The sequence below is a fragment of the Bos mutus genome, chromosome 2 (assembly GCF_027580195.1).
Source record: "Bos mutus isolate GX-2022 chromosome 2, NWIPB_WYAK_1.1, whole genome shotgun sequence".
NCBI classification, from domain to species: Eukaryota; Metazoa; Chordata; class Mammalia; order Artiodactyla; family Bovidae; genus Bos; species Bos mutus.
This window is the reverse complement of record NC_091618.1, coordinates 44,387,221-44,407,035: the sequence shown is the minus strand read 5'-3', so window position 1 is coordinate 44,407,035 and position 19,815 is coordinate 44,387,221. Positions and strand designations below refer to the sequence as shown.

The 19,815-nt window shown below is 34.8% G+C and overlaps 1 protein-coding gene across 6 annotated transcripts in view; it reads left to right on the top strand.

The window, feature by feature from the left end:
• The window catches only part of NBEAL1 (neurobeachin like 1), a 163,230-nt gene that overhangs the window by 129,941 nt on the left and 13,474 nt on the right, over positions 1 to 19,815 (top strand). For all 6 annotated transcript variants that reach the window (XM_070387937.1, XM_070387932.1, XM_070387955.1 and 3 more), the window contains 9 exons: positions 4,224 to 4,341; positions 7,098 to 7,195; positions 9,707 to 9,823; positions 12,510 to 12,599; positions 13,922 to 14,031; positions 14,476 to 14,648; positions 15,660 to 15,754; positions 18,847 to 18,963; positions 19,335 to 19,496. In XM_070387937.1, the coding sequence (XP_070244038.1) occupies positions 4,224 to 4,341; positions 7,098 to 7,195; positions 9,707 to 9,823; positions 12,510 to 12,599; positions 13,922 to 14,031; positions 14,476 to 14,648; positions 15,660 to 15,754; positions 18,847 to 18,963; positions 19,335 to 19,496 (1,080 nt within the window). The remainder of the gene's footprint in view (positions 1 to 4,223; positions 4,342 to 7,097; positions 7,196 to 9,706; positions 9,824 to 12,509; positions 12,600 to 13,921; positions 14,032 to 14,475; positions 14,649 to 15,659; positions 15,755 to 18,846; positions 18,964 to 19,334; positions 19,497 to 19,815) is intronic.

Below are 19,815 nucleotides of genomic sequence, written 5' to 3'. Positions count from 1 at the left end.
GTTTCAGTCACCAAGCTAGTGTAGTTTGATATATCATAGTTCCCTTATTTGTTTCAAATCTATCAAGGATAAGAACATTGTTTTTTCCTCTGAAGGAATTCAGTAAGTTTTTAATAAGATAGCTAAATGAATACTAAATACTACGTAAATGTTTTGCTAGTTTTAGCAAAATTTCCATTTTGGAGTTGAAGGACTAGTAAGATTTCATTTAATATCGCTGTTACGTTATTATCTTGAAGACACTGTTTCCGCCTCCGCACCCACAGAGCCCACCTAGCTTTCTATCTAAGCTGACATGTTTCAGATTCTAGAATTAAATGGCCAATACCTGGGAACGCTCCTTATTGTTAGTAGGTAGTTTGTCAAACTTCAAAATTCTGGATTAGTTTATAATTTGTTGTTGTTGGTGTTCAGTCACTAAGTAAAGTCCGACTCTTTGTGACCCCATGGACTGCAGCATGCCAGCCTTCCCTGGTCTTTACTGTCTCCTGGAGTTTGCTCAGATTCATGTCCATTGAGTGGGTCTGTCTCATCCTCTGTCACCATCTTATTTTGTCTTCAACCTTTCTCAGTATCAGGGTCTTTTCCAATGAGTCAGCTGTTCTCTTCTAGATTTATACTTGTAAACAATAACCCCATGCATGAATAGAGAATTGGGGGAAAAAGTAACACAACTCTGAAAGATAATCTATAACTTTTTAAGTAGGCAGAAACTTTTCAGAAGCTTCCTGTGAACTATCTGGTTTAAGCTGTGAACTGTCGCTGTACCACATATGCCTTCCTCTCTAATGGTTAAATAGTACAGGATCAGTGCAGATTCCAGAGGAAAGAAAGTAAACCCCATCTCTTAATGGTGGGAGTGAGAAAGAATTGCAACTATCTTTAATCCACCACACAGAGGCTGCCCTTTGGCCTCGAAGTGTTTACATTCCTTCTGCATGCAAAATGAGCATACTTCCTCTTAAGAGCTTCCCACAGTCCCACCTCATTAAGGCAGGGTTCTGCAGACCTTTTTTAAAGGACCAGGTAGTAAATATTTTTGTTAGCTCTAAATTTAGTGTGTGTTGAAATTCTGCCATTCTAGTGCAAAAGAAAATGGGATATGGCTGTCTTCTACTAATCTACAAATCTGAATGCCAGTAAGGTTTGGCCCACAAGCAGTAGTTTTGCTGACCCCCGCAGAAAGCCATGAGGCCTGAAGTCCAGAATCTTATTAGTCATCTACATCAAATCCATGTGTGGATGAAACTACTCCAGTGCATCTCCTCTTGGATCTGAAGACTGTGAAGTAGATACAAGTTAATCCCCCACGCAACAACAGTAGTGTAATAAGGACAGGAGAACTATAATAGACACTAACATTCGAAAGGGAGAGGGAAACCAGAGGCACCTAACTTCTTACTTTTTACTGTGAACTTCTGACTGTTTACAGCAGTTCAGAATTCTAGCCTGGACATGCTCTCAGTTCCTTTATCAGTTCAGTCACTCAGTCATGTCCGACTCTTTGCGACCCCATGAATTGCAGCACACCAGGCCTCCCTGTCCACTAACTCCCGGAGTTCACTCAGATTCATGTCCATCGAGTCAGTGATGCCATCCAGCCCTCTCATCCTCCGTCGTCCCCTTCTCCTCCTGCCCCCAATCCCTCCCAGCATCAGAGTTTTTTCCAATGAGTCAACTCTTCGTATGACGTGGCCAAAGTACTCGAGTTTCAGCTTTAGCATCATTCCTTCCAAAGAAATCCCAGGGCTGAACTCCTTCAGAATGGACTGGTTGGATCTCCTTGCAGTCCAAGGAACACTCAGGAGTCTTCTCCAACACCACAGTTCAAAAGCATCAATTCTTCGGCACTCAGCTTTCTTCAGTCCAACTCTCACATCCATACTTGACCACAGGAAAAACCATACCCTTGACTAGATGGACCTTTGTTGGCAAAGTAATGTCTCTGCTTTTGAATATGCTATCTAGGTTGGTCATAACTTTCCTTCCAAGGAGTAAGCGTCTTTTAATTTCATGGCTGCAGTCACCATCTGCAGTGATTTTGGAGCCCAGAAAAATAAAGTCTGACACTGTTTCCACTGTTTCCCCATCTATTTCCCATGAAGTGATGGGACCGGATGCCATGATGTTAGTTTTCTGAATGTTGAGCTTTAAGCCAACTTTTTCACTCTCCACTTTTACTTTCATCAAGAGGCTTTTGAGTTCCTCTTCACTTTCTGCCATAAGGGTGGTGTCATCTGCATATCTGAGGTTATTGATATTTCTCCCAGCAATCTTGATTCCAGTTTGTGCTTCTTCCAGCCCAGCGTTTCTCATGATATACTCTGCATATAAGTTAAATAAGCAGGGTGATAATATACAGCCTTGACGTACTCCTTTTCCTATTTGGAACCAGTCTTTTGTTCCATGTCCAGTTCTAACTGTTGCTTCCTGACCTGTATACAGATTTCTCAAGAGGCCGGTCGTGTGGTCTGGTATTCCCATCTCTTTCAGAATTTTCCACAGTTTATTGTGATCCACACAGTCAAAGGCTTTGGCATAGTCAATAAAGCAGAAATAGATGTTTTTCTGGAACTCTCTTGCTTTTTCCATGATCCAGCGGATGTTGGCAATTTGATCTCTGGTTCTTCTGCCTTTTCTAAAACCAGCTTGAACATCTGGAAGTTCACGGTTCACGTACTGCTGAAGCCTGGCTTGGAGAATTTTGAGCATTACTTTACTAGCGTGTGAGATGAGTGCAATTGTGCTGTAGTTTGAGCATTATCTGGCATTGCCTTTCTTTGGGATTGGAATGAAAACTGACCTTTTCCATCCTGTGGCCACTGCTGAGTTTTCCAAATGTGCTGGCATATTGAGTGCAGCACTTTCACAGCATCATCTTTCAGGATTTGAAATAGCTCAACTGGAATTCCATCACCTCCACTAGCTTTGTTCATAGTGATGCTTTCTAAGGCCCACTTGACTTCACGTTCCAGGATGTCTGGCTCTAGGTGAGTGATCACACCATCATGATTATCTTGGTCGTGAAGACCAGTTCTTTTATAGCCCACTGCTATTCCATGATAACTGGTTTTCCATGGATCATTTTGTTCTACCCTCAGGCATTTGGGCTTTTGCTCTGAGTTATTCTTTTCCATAAAAACTAAAACAAAAATATTTTTACAAGAGTATCTTTGCCAGCCTCTTTTCCTAATCGTAGTTAAGTTGGAAGCCAGTGGTAAAGAACCCATCTGCCAATGCAGGAGACTCAAGAAACGTGGGTTTGGTCCCGGGGTTGGGAAAATCCCCTGGAGAAGGGTATGGCAACCCACTATAGTATTCTTGCCTGGAGACTCTCATGGATAGAGGAGCCTGGTGGGCTATGGTTCATAGGGTCACAAAGAGTCAGACACGATCGAGCAACTTAACATGCCTCATAGTAAGTTGGAAGCCAAAAATCTTATTTTTTGAACAGTTTTTATCTTTCTCATGTTGAACTAATGCGATTTCTTTTAAAATGTTGTGGGTTTCTTATAAATCAACTCTATTGGGTAAAAAACAGTCCACAAACAAGATTGTCCATTATCTCCTTTGAGCTCAGGGGGAGGCTACAACAGGAAAATGTTCTTAACAATCTTAAGAGGCTCTATTTTCTAGTTAAATGGGTCTGTGACACACAACCTCAGATTTTTGACATCTCAGTAGATTGTCTTGTAGCCACACTTTTGATCTCCATGGCTCGGTGGTAACGAATCTGCCAGCAACGCAGGAAACACAGGAGACTCGGGGGTTGATTCCTGGGTCTGGAAGATCCCCTGAAGGAGGAAATGGCAACGCACTTCAGTATTCTTGCTTGGGAAATCCCATGGACAGAGGGAATTGAATTTCTAGACAAATATTTCAGTAGAAGTTTCACAATAAAAATGTATTCTACAGCTATCATTAATTTTTTTGTTGTTCATATTTGGGCTATTAGAATATATGTTATTTTTCCACCCAATAGTTAGGAGATATTTATGTAATAAATATTAGTAAATATGATATCTACATTTTCCTAGATAGAATATAGTCAATATTTGTAATAGATGTTAGATACATACTTAGTGTCATTTTGAGATAATTTTATTATAGCATTAATATTTGTATGTGGAAATATTTCAAATGCTCTTACTTTTTCAAAGGACCTATGTTTACAGTGTAGTCAAAGGTAACTATATTAACGATTAAATTTGTTCTCTTTCTAGGAGTCCGAATATGTTTCTGCTCATCTTCATGAATGGATAGATCTGATTTTTGGCTATAAACAGAGGGGGCCGGCTGCAGTGGAGGCACTCAATGTTTTCTATTACTGTAGTTACGAAGGTATAAGCCTATATTCTTTTTTCTTATATTATGTTGATAGAAAATATTATTAGAAATTCCCTGACTGTCCAGTGGTTAGAAATCTGTTCTTCCACTACAAGGGGCATGAATTTGATCCCTGGTAGGGAAATAAGATCCTGCATGCCACAGGAGTCCATCAAAAAAAGGGAAAATATTATTTAATATGTATTTATAAATGGTATTTTAGACATAACTATTTAACATGAGAAAGACTACATTTTAAAAATAGTTTTAGAGACTTCCCTGGTGGCCCAGTGGTTGAGAATCCATCTTACAATGCAGGGGACGTGGATTCCATCCCTCCTTGGGGAACTAGGATCCTACATGCTGTGGAACAACTGAACCTGTGTGCGGCAACTAGAGAAAGCCCATGCACCGCAATGAAGACCCTGCACAGCCAAAAGATTAAAAATAAATAGTTAATTAAAAGAAAACCAACCAACTACTTGTGGGGGGTTATCCAGATGGTGGAGTAGTAGGATGTGAAGCTCACTTCCTCCCACAAAAAAAATCCACAAAATTTTTAAAAAATAGCTTTAGTGGCCTTTTGTATTTGAAAGAGTGCTTTTTTAAAACAATAGTTTCATTTATCCCATCTCTAAATTTAAACATCCATTTGATCACGATTTGACTCAAAATATGGAGAATGAAATCTACTTGGCCTCAGTGGAAAAAAAATGTAATGAGTTGTCAGCACCAAATCTACTGTATATTATCTCTTACCATAGATTCATAGTAAACTTCATCTTAGTTTTAACATAGAAGATTGAACTTTTCTTTAAACTTGAGTGGAAAATATCTCCATAAAATATTTTAATGAAATAAATTCTGTCTTACATAAGGAGTTTGAGATGCTTTAAAGCTAGGAAGAGATGACAGAAATAACTACAATATTTTTCTTGAAGGGACACGTAGAATTTATGAACTATCATGGAATTATTATGTACCAAATGTGTACTAGAACTTCTGAACATGTTTTCTTTAGGATGAATGAAAATGAATGTAAAGGTTGAGATAATAGGGCCTCATATGTCTTTTAAGTGTGAGCAACCCCAACCCTTTTGGATAGTAACATCCTTGAGAAGCCTTGGTGAATCTGCTTCATCTTGATGCTATAAATAGTTGGGTTGAGTACTGATGGAAATAAGAGGTAAATGTTTACCATTGTTGCTGTGTTCATTGCTTAGTTGCTAAGTTGTGTCTGACTCTTGCTACCCCATGGACTGTAGCCTGCCAGGCTCCTCTGTCCATGGAATTTTCCAGGCAAGAATACTGGAGTGGGTTGCCATTTCCTTCTCCAGAGTGCTGCTTAAAAAAAAAAAAAAAAAAAGGTACATATATGCAAATCAAATTATAAGGATCAAATATTGGTGGCATTAAATATTTTGATCTCTGGCCATATGTGTCCTGTCCAGGAAAGTCTGAATATACAGTTTTAAATTGTTAACACACTTTATAGAAGACTTTTTAGAATAATGAATGAAATATTTTCCAGTGATAGTAAGATGACATTATTTGAGCAAACTCTGGAGACAGTGAAGAATAGAAGAGCCTAGTGTGCTGCAGTCCATGGGGTTGCAAAATCAGAGGTGACTTAGTGACTAAACAACATTCTGATGTCTAGCTCAGGATCAAGTGCATTTTCTGAAGGCTTTGAAAGGCTTAAGAAGAATTTCTGCTGTATAATATTTTTGTTTATTTTATTTTTGATTGTTCTGGGTCTTTGTTGCTTCACATAGTCTTTTTTAGTTGTTATGAGAGAGGTTACTCCTCGTTGTGGTGCATGGGCTTCTCAGCGCAGTGGCTTCTCTTGCGGAGCACACAGGCTCTGGGCGTATGGGCTTCAGTCTTGTGGCACACAGGCTTAGTTGCTCCGCTTCATGTGGAATCTTCACAGATCAGGAATAGAACTCATGTCACCTGCAGTGGCCGGTGGATTCTTATCCACTGTACTACCAGGGAAGTCCAGGAGTTCTTTTCTAATCCTTCCATAGAGCTAATACTTCTAAAGATCATGAATAGTATGAAGTTTTGTGAATTGAACAGAACCCACTTGACTTTTGGTAAATAGACAAGCTTGTTCTATCTTACCTTACTTGGTTCATTTGGTAACAGTTTTGTAGAGAGGTAGCATAACATGGTGGTTAGGAGCATAGATTTTGAAATCAGACTACCTACTTTGGTCAAATACTAGCCATGTAACAATCCATATTAAGTATGACTTGGTATAATCAGTTTGCCATGGTGGTTAGGAGCATAGATTTTGAAATCAGATTTTACCTACTTTGGTCAAATACTAGCCATGTAACAATCCCTATTAAGTATGACTTGGTATAATCAGTTTGCCAGAACATCACTTTTTCCAACTTTTATTAGATAGACAGTATAGCAGCGTTTTTGTGTGGTTTTTACACTTGTTTCAGCTTAACTATCATAAAGAAAGCAATCAGGTGTACAATGAGTATAGTCTATATTTTTCCAAGAGAAACTTTTATAGACTTTTATAGAAACTTTTATAGTTAACTTTTGGTTAAAGCCTTTTTAGTTGTAAATAGTGGGTGGAATTTATTTTTATGCATATTTAATATCTGAAGTGTTACTGATTTTTAAAAAATTTACTTATTTCCATTCAGAATATTTTGTTGAAAATATACTAATCAGTCTCTGGTATTTTAAACAGTTGCGTGGCTTACTGATTTGTTTTCACTGTTTCGGCTTATTTTTCTTGGTTTTAGGAGCTGTGGATCTGGATGCCTTAACAGATGAGAAGGAAAGAAAAGCCTTAGAAGGGATGATTAACAATTTTGGGCAAACACCTTGTCAACTGTTAAAGGTAAAGTGTAAAAGTTACTAATTACATAAGTCTAGAAGTTAATTGCTAAGGAATAGTACTACCATTATTTTCAATAATTTTAATGATTTAAAACTTTATTTCAGAATTATCTAGAATTTGGAAAAAAATTATACTGTGACTAAAAAAAAGTAAATTTAAATGATTCTTCCTATTTTGAATAACAAAATATTATAGTCGAAATCCACATATTCAGTCAATTTCTCTTGAGTCACAGAGGATTTATATTTACTCAAAAAGCCGATCACCTTTATTTAGTTATCTCCTGAGAGGAAAAGGTGAGGTTGAAGGTCCCTGTCAGGTGAGCTAGTATTCCCTCCTTTGTTTAAATGGAGAAAGAGAACTTCCCTGGTGATCCAGTGGTTAAGAATCTACACTGCCAGGACAGGGGCCACCGGTTCAATCCCTGTTTGTCCACACAGGGTAAAAAGGAGAGAGAGAGAAGGAAAAAAAAAATTATCATAGAGGTTAGTTTAATATTAGTTTGCAAAGACATTTTTATCTTTGTTAGTGTGAATTTAGAAATGAAGAATACATAATAGCATTTATTAAGTTGATACTGTCCTATGCTAGCACTGTGCTAAGTGATTTACCTAACCCTCACAGTAAATATTCAAAAATTAGCCTTATTTTTTTAGATGATAAAGCTCTATTTCATAGAAATTAATACCTAGCCTTAGAAAAGTCAAGTACTTTTTCCACCTTTACACAGCTAGAATGTGACTGGGGCAGAATTTGGATGCCTGATCATTTAACTCTGAAGCCTTTCTGCCATCCCGTGTTTCCTCTGAATTAATAGCTGTAAGCCCCCTTGTTGAACTTGTAGATCATTTTTCCAGTTCTTGTAGGTTGTTTACATCCTAATTATGACATTTTCTGACTTAGTTGTTTATTTATCCATCTGCATCACTATATTATAGCTATGTTAAAGTCCATAACCTTCTTTTAATCATTTTTGTATCTTTCTTGCATATAATTTGTGTGCAGTAAATATTTGTTGAATTGATATCTCCATAGCTATAATCGCAAAGGTATATCTAAATTCTGACTTATAGATGTTCTTCATTAATTCATTGATCAGACTGAGCTTTATAATTGTTACTGTTTATTAGCAACGATTTATTTGAAGTCTCCAATATTGATCTTTACAGAATATCCATATTTGAAATCAGTGCTTGCTGACAGTCAGAGGTAAAAGTAACAGAATAACAGAACACTTCATTGAACTTTAAAATAGATTCTATAGTAATTTTTCAGCAGCTTAACTTTTTTTTTTAACAAGGGTAGTGTGAATTAGTTTTTATAATAAAAAAAGTCATTAAAAATAAGCTTTTGATTTCAAATAAAGTGAATACTCTCATGGTTAATTGAGAGCTAAATATTGAATTAGAGCTGCCAAATCTATTTCCCATGATTTAATATTTTAGAGAACACTCTTGAGAGTCCCCTGGATTGCGAAGAGATCAGACCAGTCAGTCCTATAGGATATCAGCCCTGACTATTCAGGAAGGACTCATGATGAAGCTGAAGCTCCAGTATTTAGGTCACCTGATGCAAAGAATTGACTAATTGGAAAAGACCCTGATGTTGGGAAAGATTGAAGACAAAAGGAGACGGAAATGGCAGAGGATGATATGGTTAGATAGTATCACTGACTCAATGGACATGAATTTGAGCATACTCCAGGAAAAAGTGCTGCAGTCCATGGGGTTGCATAGAGGCAGACACAACTTAGTGACTGAACTACAACAGCAATATTTTACAATAGAGACAGAAGAATCCTCTTTAGATAGAGTTCTATTCTACATTTTAACTGTGGCATTGGAATAATAATTTGACTTGTAATTCTCTTATTTAAAAAGGTGATACTGTCTTTTTTCTGTGACATAAAATCTAAGAAATAATAATAATTTATTTGAAAAGCAATGCAGCAATATCTATAATTCAATTCCAGTAATATGGACATTCAGATCTTATTTCAGGAATTATAAAGATTCACCCATTTTATAAACTTTGATTTTTGAATAATCCATTTAAGTTTACCAGTATATATACATCAGTGTGTACCATATTTATGATACTCTTCTACATGGTTAAAATCTAAAACTGAATAAGATTTACTTTCTTACTTTAAGATATCTGTTGTCTAGTTGGAAAAGACCATAACCAACTATATATAAACCAACATAAAAAGAAATAAGTACTGAATAAAATGCTAAATAATGTAATGTGCAGAGGAAAATAATGAAAGAGAGTAATTAATTACTTCTGACTTAGAATTTCAAGGGAGATATCAATAAGAAAGACTGTAGAAGTAGGGTTTCTCTAGGAATGAAGAGAGCCAAACTCTGCTGAGGGAATTGTCTGAGCAGTTCAAGTTGTCAATAGTGCATAGAATGTAATCCATTGAATCTAGAGTCCAGTATGTATGAGGGAATATAGTGAGAGGTATTTTAATGTAATTATGAATTATTTTTCCTTAATTTTTTTAAGGAACCACACCCTTCTAGATTATCAGCAGAGGAAGCAGTGCAGAAGCAAGCCAAAACAGACACTTCAACCTTTAACCTATTTCAACACCTCCCTGAACTCAAGTCATTTTTTATAGAGGTAATCTCCAACTTGATAATATCAATGGATTTTCTCTATAAATTCTATTCACTTCCACATTCCTTTTATACCTTAATGGAGAGTATAGGTGTTAATCCAAAATAGTAAATAATTCTTCACTTTTATGTTCTTAGAATTTTTAAAACAACCTTGTTGAATGGTTTTGTTTGCTGCTGAACTTTTTCTCCTGGCTTTCTCTCTTCTAATTTCATGTTTTCCTGAAGGAAACATAAGAAGGAAGGATAATTTGATTTAAATGGCTTCTTGTGTCAGTTGAGATGATACATAGAGGAAATCTAAAATAACTTTTAGTTGTAGTGTCTATTCATGTATAAAACATGGCCCATGAGTCAACTTGTTAACTGCTAATATCAGAAGGAATAGTCAGTGAAGCAAGATAAGTAATTAATGCAGTTCTTGAAAGAGTATGTTCAAATTCAAATGTTTAAATATACATATTGAGTTACAGTTGATCCTTGAACAACACATGGTTGAACAGTGTGGGTATACTTATACATGGGTTTTTTTTCAATAGTAAATACTAGAGGTACTACATAATCTCTGGTTGGTTGAGTTTGTGGGGCCGAACTGCAGATAAGGAGGAACTGCAGGTACAGAGGGCTGACTACAAATTATATAATGCATGGAGAGTTGGCATCCCTAACCCTTGAGTTGCTGAAAGGTCAGCTGTTCTTTGAATAATTCAGAATGTGAATGTGAAATGCGTTCATACCTATAAATGTGGTTAGAACAGATAATATTAACTCTTTTGAAAGAAGAAAAATGATAAAAAGGTATCAAGAATAGATTGAACATGTACATAGAACGTGTAGTAACTCTTATGCAACATAACAGAGGTTGGTAAATGTTTTCTTAAAGGGCCAGATAGTAAATATTTTGGGTTTTGTACCTACATATAATTTGAAGGTGCTTAATTTCTTCCGGTAGTGAAATGGGACATGTTTTTGTGTCCCAGGGAAGCTCATTAGCGACTCAGTACCCAACATATTTATCGGGGGCTGGTCACTGAAGTACCCTCTGCCTAACACATTCCAAATTCTAGACTCTGCAAAGAAAAGCAGGTGTTTAGACGATTGTCTGCACAAACAGTCTAGACATAGTGAGCCATGTGCATCATTGAAGACAAGTTTTACATCTGTGTAAGGAAGTCTTTGCCTGCCAAGTTCCTTGATGCCAGCCAATGGCCAACCTTGCAAACAGCCTTCCTAAGGAGAGCAGTCTCAATTCTGCTATGTTATCTTTTTACTATACAGAGTAACCCATAAATTCCTGTTTGACCCCTAAGTTGATGGACATGTAAGACTATATTTATTATGTAATTCTGATAAGTATTTTAACTGCATCTAATCTGGGAGGGATTGGGGGCAGGAGGAGAAGGGAATGACAGAGGATGAGATGGCTGGATGGCATCACTGACTCGATGGACGTGAGTCTGAGTGAACTCCGGGAGTTGGTGATGGACAGGGAGGCCTGGCGTGCTGCAATTCATGGGGTCGCAAAGAGTTGGACACGACTGAGCGACTGATCTGATCTGATCTGAATCACTTATGGCATTTTCTGGATTCTATCTGCAATGCAGTGACATTTGCCCCTCTCTGCACCCAAGTTACATGGTAGCTTTCCTAGGGCCAGTATCTGGATTAGGATAAAGAATGCAATTGATATCCTTGGGTACCAGTAATTGTTAATCCCTTTTCATCATCATAAAAGAAGGTGTTTCCCACTCACTCATATGAAAAGAGAAGGCCTCTGTTAGGTCTCGTCAGATAATAAAATGGTGAAAAAAATTGATGTAGCAGTGAAAGCAAGAGCTTATTAAATAGATTCCTTCAGATATCATTTCCATTTATGCTTGTGTAAATGTCAGTTGTCTTCTCTTGATTAATTCACAGTATGAAGAGAAAAGATATATTCTAACTTCATATGGTTATAATTAATTATTTAGTTCATATAAAACTCTTAGAAAATCACCTGGCATGTAGTTTGTACCTAGTAATATTAGGTTATAGTTTACCTCATAAATGTTAACTGTAATTTATGAGCTATTGTCACATCAAGAAGCTTACTTCAAATCCTTGTTCTCTTTAACATTGTAATAAAATAATGGTAATATAATAATGGTAATAATGTAATAAAATAATAAAATTATGTTTCCCAAGGAGTGTCTTTATTTTCTGGTTCTTTTGTTGTGGCTTTCAGGAAGGGCCTCAGGTAATGGAACAGATCTATTTTTTGAAAGTTAAACCCAAAAGGAAAAGTCTGTAATATATAACTAGTTTTTCCATTTCACTTATTTGAGTAATGTTTCCTTATAAAGTCTATATTTTCTACTTTATATTCATGTCTGTATGCATGGGAAAAATAAATATTTTAAATCATTGGCTATTTTAGATGGTTGACACTCCTTGAAATCTACATCCTTGTTTAATGGCAGGATAGTGGAATATAAGAAAGTGATGGGTTTCAGAACTTTCAAGTATGCCATTCAAACACAATATAAAATTCCTTTCTTGTATTTTAAATTAACTGGTAATATGTTTTGGATAGAGTAAAATGCTATATTACAGGGTTTATCTTTATTTAAAGAAATAGAAGTTTTCAATAATTTGTATCTAATAAAGATAAGAGGAACCAGCCACTAAAACCTCTGTCCTTTATTTTATAGGGAATTAGTGACGGTATTCCGTTAGTAAAGGCAATTGTTCCCAAAAATCAGTCTCGTTCTTTTATGTCACAAGGAAGTCCTGAGTTACTGGTAAGTTGGTTTATACCTTTTTCACACTACCATGTCTATATCCATTACAACTTACTGAAAAAATTGAGAAAATAAATTTTTTTAAGTCTTTTAAAAAATTAATAGATAAGGGAATTCCCTAGCCATCCAGTGGTTAGTGCTTTATGCTTCCACTGCATGGGGGATGGGTTCCATCCCTGGTTGCCTGGTTGGAGAACCAAGATCCCACATGCCACTGAACATGACCAAAAAAAGAAAAAAAGATAAAATTTTTATAGAATTAATTTGACCAAGTATAAAAATGTATCTTTTATTTATATGGCTTTTAAGTAGTTCTGTAATTCTAAAGTTTGTTTGGAATAATAAATATGTGAAAAATACCAGGAAATTTTATATAAGAAAAGTATGCTATGGCATCTTATTAGATATTAAAATTTATCATAAAGCAGTGAAAATGAGATATAATACAGGATTGATAAAGGTCCGACCACCTGCAGGACATATTAGGAACTATGTGAATTTTGTCATTTACTCCTCCTAACAATCCTATGAGACAGGCACGATTATTATTATTTCCCTTTTACAGATAAGGATTAAACCTCAGAAGTCACTTGCTCAGAGTCACAAAGCTAGCAAGTAAGGGATCTGGGACCCTAGCAAGTTGACCAAACATAGGTCTGTCTTATTTTATCACTGAGAGATGATAAGAATTTGAGCATAGCACAGTGAACAGTAGAGATTTCAGAGTTAGACCTATGTTTCTAATTATGCATATTGTGTGTTTGCTTAGATAAAATGTCTTCAAAGATTAACAAAAATAATAAGTACTTTTTTTTAAAGTGGCAGAATTCTTAAGTTATCTGAATTTTTTTTTGGAAGTCTGTCACTTTCATCAAGGGGGAGTAAAACTTTCCATTTTTTAATGTAAGTATTTACTATTACTGTCCCTCCTAAAAGGAGACCTCTTTAACAGTTCTTCATAAATTCTACTTATGATTTATGTTCTAAATGATAAGTATCTTATTTTTGTGGTTAAGACTTGATCCTTAATTTCTTCTGACTGCCAACTAATAGATGCTAGTATTTGAGAAATTTTGAGGAAAATAATCTTACTAAAGGAGGATACATTGGGACAACTTTTTTTGTAGTATGATAACCATGAGCTTTTTAACCATTTGAATTATTTTAAGACTTTTTTAATGAGTCTCATGTTTTAAGTACATTATCCTGCATTATTCCCTAAGTGACAAAAGCTAATAACATTATGTGGGCATTTGGTTGTTTTTGAGTTGCTTTCTTTAATCTTTTCATTGAAGGTTTGTCCACATGTGTTTCTTTTCCAGATAACATTAAGCATGAATCATATTATTGGAACCCATGGGTGGCTGCCTTACGACAGAAACATTTCTAATTACTTTACATTCATCAGGGATCAAACTGTGACAAATCCTAAGTAAGTCAATGGACATTTAAAACAAAACAGGTACCTTTACTATCTTATTGCCAAGAAAAGCAAATAGATTAAAATTTCCAACTCCCAAGTTTCCTGTTCCTGACATCCCTTTATCTTGTCTTTATCCTTTGAGGCTATTTACAGAATTGACAGTCTTACTAAATTGGTTGTGAAAGTCAAGATTTAAATCTTTTTCACACCTTCACCAATCTCACTTTCTTTACACTCAATCCTCGAGACTATATTGTTATATATATTTTTGTTTAATTAATAATATTAATAAGGTTAATGTATTTTCTGAATGTATCATTTATTAATAGATATTTCAAATTGAACATTTGAACAGACTTGTTTTTTATTTCTTTTGGAAGAGATTAAAAAAATCATTGATATCAGTCTAAATGATCTTTTACAAAAGAGTCTAATATTTAATTGTGTTTACAGAACTCAGCGTAGTATGAATGGCCCTTTTGCTCCAGGGCTGGAGATCACTTCTAAGCTATTTATAGTATCACATGATGCGAAGTTGCTTTTTAGTGCTGGACACTGGGATAATAGCATTCAAGTGATGTCACTTACAAAAGGCAAACTTATTTCACACAATATCAGACATATGGGTAAGCATTAACTCCCCCCACCCAAATTTTTGTTTTTAATTTCTAACCGTGATAGTAGTACATGCCTCTTATATTATAAAAGGCATGAATTTTACCTTTGAAATTGAGTGAACTTTTTGATAGAGTGTTATGAATATTCTTTCTTTAAGAGTGTCTAATATATTTTGGGTATACTAAGCATCATATAAATTAAATACAGCTTCACAGTATTGGAAAGATGCTAAGGTAAGTCTTTGGAAAAATCGGTTGATAGAATCAGAATTTTATGACAAAATGGTAAAAAAAAAAAATCTCTCATAGAAGTCTCATAGGTCTCATAGATGACTTCTCATAAGAAGTCACCTGTTCTATTACTTTGTTAGTGGTAAAGCATGAAAGAGGTAAAATTGTTGAATATAGTTTAATCTGGTGCTTCCTAATATCTCAATCTTTTCAATGTAAGGATAAATCATTGAGTAGATTTTTTTTTCCCCAATAAAGCTGTTAAGAAAGGGAAATAGAGTCTGCTACTAATTTTGCACCAGTGACTGTCGCTTAGCTCAGGTTTTTTCAGTTTAGGAAAAATATATTTTATATTGTGAACTTATGGTGTAATATGTACTGTTTTGGTTAGGGACACATATTCAGTAGGATTGTAGTTCCAGTAGTAGTGGAAGGTAATAGGAGATGAGAGAGTGAGGGACAGAGAAGAGTATCGAAATAAGTGGGGATTTATTTAAAGCTACTTAAACTCATGCCAAGATTCTGACAGGCATATCTTGCCCTATGTCTAGTCATCACCCTTGAAGAAGGGTGGGCTCAAAGAAGGCTCTCCTAACATGATTTGAGTGACATCCTTTCCTGTGTCACTCTTTCCCAGTGCTTTTCCAGTGGCATTCCTACATTTCTCCCTGCTAGAACGACTGAGTTAGTGATAGTTTGAACATAACCTAAAATTGCCCCTGTATTTCTGTTTCAGTCAAACTATGCCATTTCATTTTTTTTTTTTTTTTACATTCTTTTTTCTTACAGATATTGTGACTTGTTTAGCTACAGATTACTGTGGAATACATTTGATTTCTGGTTCCAGAGATACTACATGTATGATATGGCAGATTACCCAACAGGTAGTCACACATTTAAATACTCTGGGTTTAGATCAGAAATTCTCCCTGGGGATACTACTGAGATGTCTTAATAGACAGTGAATTTTTCTCTGACGTTGAATGGTTATTTGAGCTCCTTTGCCATCTTTTACCCCTCATTCTGCTCTGTGTTAATCAGCACTTTTTTCCTAGGTTTATTGTCCTGATTCATGACCTTATCTTGTATTAATTTCCAAAGATAGCTCCTTGTTAACTTATTCTAGAAAAATGGTTATTTTTCTTGTCTTTGTTTACATAACATTCCTATTTTCAAGTGCAAAAACTAGAAATTATAAATTAGAATTTTCATCAACCTTGTTGTGTACTCTCACGATGGTGCAAGGAAGTGTCTTTCTCTTTATGGCTTTTGGATTTTCTACCTTGCTTAGAAAAATAAACAGGCTTTCTCTCACTCCAAATTTATGAAAATATCTAAAATATTTCTTGTAATACTTTTCTTATTTTTTTTATATTTCAATCTTTAATCCATTTTTAAATTTTATAATATAGAATATTTAATATTAGATGTATTAGTTATATAGATACATTATATATATTATATAACCATATAGCATATAAAAATACATGCTTTTATTTATTTGTGAGTAGAAAGTCATTTATGCCAACACAATTGATTACCCACTGAATTGGATCTTTTTCTAGATTTCCCTTTCTTCTATATCTATTCTGTGTCAACATCAAAATGACTTTATTTTAGCAGTTTTAATATTTGGTAAGGCAAATCCCCTCTCACTGTGTTTCCTTTATTAAAGATTCTCAGCTATTCTTTTATGAGTTTTTATTCTTCCATATGAACTTTCAAAATATTTTAACTGTCCTCAAAACATTTCATTTTAGTCTTAATGAAATTATATTTAATTTCTATATTAATTTAGTGTGGATTACCATTTTATAATTATTCATATTGCAAAAGAGGAAGTGTCTTTCTGTATTTGTTTCAGGTCTTTTTTCAATGTCTTTTGGTAAAATTTTTTAATAATTTTTTCCCCATTTTGGTCCTGTACTTTGTTATGTTTACTTTTAACTATCTTTTTTTTATGACTGCTTCAGTGGAATTTTAAAAATCGTTTTTATTTCTAACTGATGATTGCTAAAGAAGTTATTGATTTCTACACAGTTATCTTGTACCTAATCAGTTTACCAAATCCTTTTATCTAACTCATAATTATTAGTAGTATTTCTTGAATTTTCTGAAAACAGGGTAAATACACATTCATGTGATCTGAAAATAATAGTGATTTTCTTTACTTTTTCCAATATACTAATTACTTCATTTTCTTGCCCTATTACACTGTTAGTGAATACAATAAAGCACAAAAATTATAGTGAGCATTCCTGTCTTAATGTCTGATTTTGATGAACTTGCCTTCACTGTTGTACCATTTAGTATACTATTTGCTGTTAGGTTTCACTATTTGTGGGTTTTGTGGGTTTTTATTTTTTTTTATACTTCAGTAGTTACCTTCTTTTCTTTTTTGATAACTTTTTAGTTTTAATAAAATTTCAATTTACAGAAAAGATACAGAGCTAGTACATTTTTGCCATTTGCCTTAGCATTCTCTCCCTATCTTTTTCCCCTATCTTATTTTTTTTCCTGAACATTTTAAAAGCTGGAGGCTTTTTGTTCCTTTACAACTAAACACACCAGTGTGTCTTTTCTAAGAACAAAGACTTTCTTATATATAACCACAGTGCAATTATCAAAACTGAAACACTGAACATTTATACAATACCTTTATCTGATCCACAGTCTGTGTTCTAATTTTGTTAGTAGTCCTAATCATGTTCTTTTTAGCTGTTTTTCCCAGTTTCTCTTCCTTTTTTAATGTATAAGTTTTTCTTTTACTTTTTTTAAAAGTAATGTATTATGTTGGGAAATGTCCTAGTTTTGCACCATCCTTGAATTTCTATAATAAACCTTATACTTCATACTGTCTTGTTATATTTTACAGCAAGATTTTCTTTTCTAGTCCTTTATTTTTCTACTTATATGTGAAAGAAATCTGTTTTTATTCTATCTTTGTATGTTTAACATTGGGATATGCAACTTTTATAAAATGAATTTGGGAAGAATCCATCTTCTTTAAATAATATAGGAATTATTTGACTTTTAAAAATTAGATGGGAGTACAGTAAGCACTCAGACTGATACTCTTAGAGGAAGACAGATATGACCCAAGTAATAGAGTGTCAGGGAGAATTCATCTACATTGTGTAACAGAGGAAGAAAGTCTGGACATTTATCCATGGTAATCATAAATCAAACACCATGGCAACTACTCAAGCATTTGTATCATAGAAAGTACTGTACCAAACAAAGCATGCTACGAACAGATAAAGAAAATAACTTAGGTACAGAGAGATTGCCTGCAATAAGTTGTGCTATTAGAAGAATAGAATAATAATATTAACTGAATAAAATAGGACCTCAAAGATGAAATTATAAACTAGCATAATAAAATGAAAGGGAGATTGCAGAAGAATCAAACTGAGATTAAAATCAATACCATTACAATTATAAATAAACCCAAAGCAGAAAAAGCAAAGAACAAATTTAATGTGACTGAAAAATCAAATTATTAGCATGGAAGAAAGATTTAAGGTAATCAATGTAAATAGAAACAACAAAAGCAATTAGAAAAAGAATGATAGTTCTAGAAATCAGAGACAGGTCAGCATAAAGATAATTGATGTCCCTGAAATAGGACTCCAATAAATAAAAAAGAGAAAGTATTCAGAGATGTAATAGAAAAAGTTTCTTTGAAGTAAAGGAAGAATAATTCTGTAAAGGGCAAACAATACACTTGTTAAAATTAATCCAAAGCAAACTTTGAAACTCTTCATATTATTAGTATGTTTTTGAGGTTGAAAAGATTGAGAACCATTTGAGAATCCAAGGAGAAATCCAAGAACAAGTACTTCTGAGAATAGACTTAGTGGTAAGAACTAGTTGCAGGGTTGATTTGTGACTAGACAGTTAAACTACAGTATAAGTTTTTGTATAGAAAATAGTGTACGAGAAAGTGACCTTTGCTTTTCTGTTTTTATATTAGGGAGGTGTTCCCGTGGGCCTAGCATCTAAACCCTTTCAGATTCTGTATGGACACACTGATGAGGTGTTGAGTGTCGCCATCAGCACTGAGCTAGACATGGCAGTGTCAGGATCAAGGGTAAGATTGTACCTTTAAAAATACTGATTTTTTTTAATATAAATTCAGAGAAAATATTTATATTATATAGGAGAATTGGTAAAAGCATAGAAATTTTATGCTAAGTTTGTCCAGGACTTTGCAGAAGTAGAAAAATACAGCAAGAAAAAATTTAAAGAGACTGGATTCTATTTGTAGATTTTTATTAGTTAAAAGAAGGCCAGTTTATGAAATAAAATGCCATTTGAAATTTCAAGATTGGAATTTTTCCTAAGGTACATGTATTATTCCATGATGGAATAATCATTTTCTCAGGTCCTTTCCCATATTTCTTTCTCTTGCTCAGTTTTTTACTTTTTCTGTTCTTATTTTCTAATATCTTCTGTGTGTAGGATGGCACTGTGATTATACATACCATTCAGAAGGGTCAGTATATGCGGACTTTACGACCGCCTTGTGAGAGTTCTCTGCTCCTGACCGTTCCCAATTTGGCTATATCTTGGGAAGGACATATTGTCATGTACTCCAGCATTGAAGAAAGTACCTCTCTCAAGGTATGTAACAGTTTCATGCACTATGGCTAGACCATTAATGAGATTGTCTTCTCCTTTCCATGTTGTATACATTGTGTACACATGGGGCATTTTGAAAAGGGAAAGAGCTGCTGCCGCTGCTAAGTCACTTCAGTCGTGTCCGACTCTGCGCGACCCCATAGACGGCAGCCCACCAGGCTCTGCTGTCCCTGTGATTCTCCAGGCAAGAACACTGGAGTGGATTGCTGTTTCCTTCTCCAATGCATGAAAGTGGAAGTGAAGTCGCTCAGTCGTGTCTGACTGTTCGCAACCCCATGTACTGCAGCCTACCAGGCTCCTC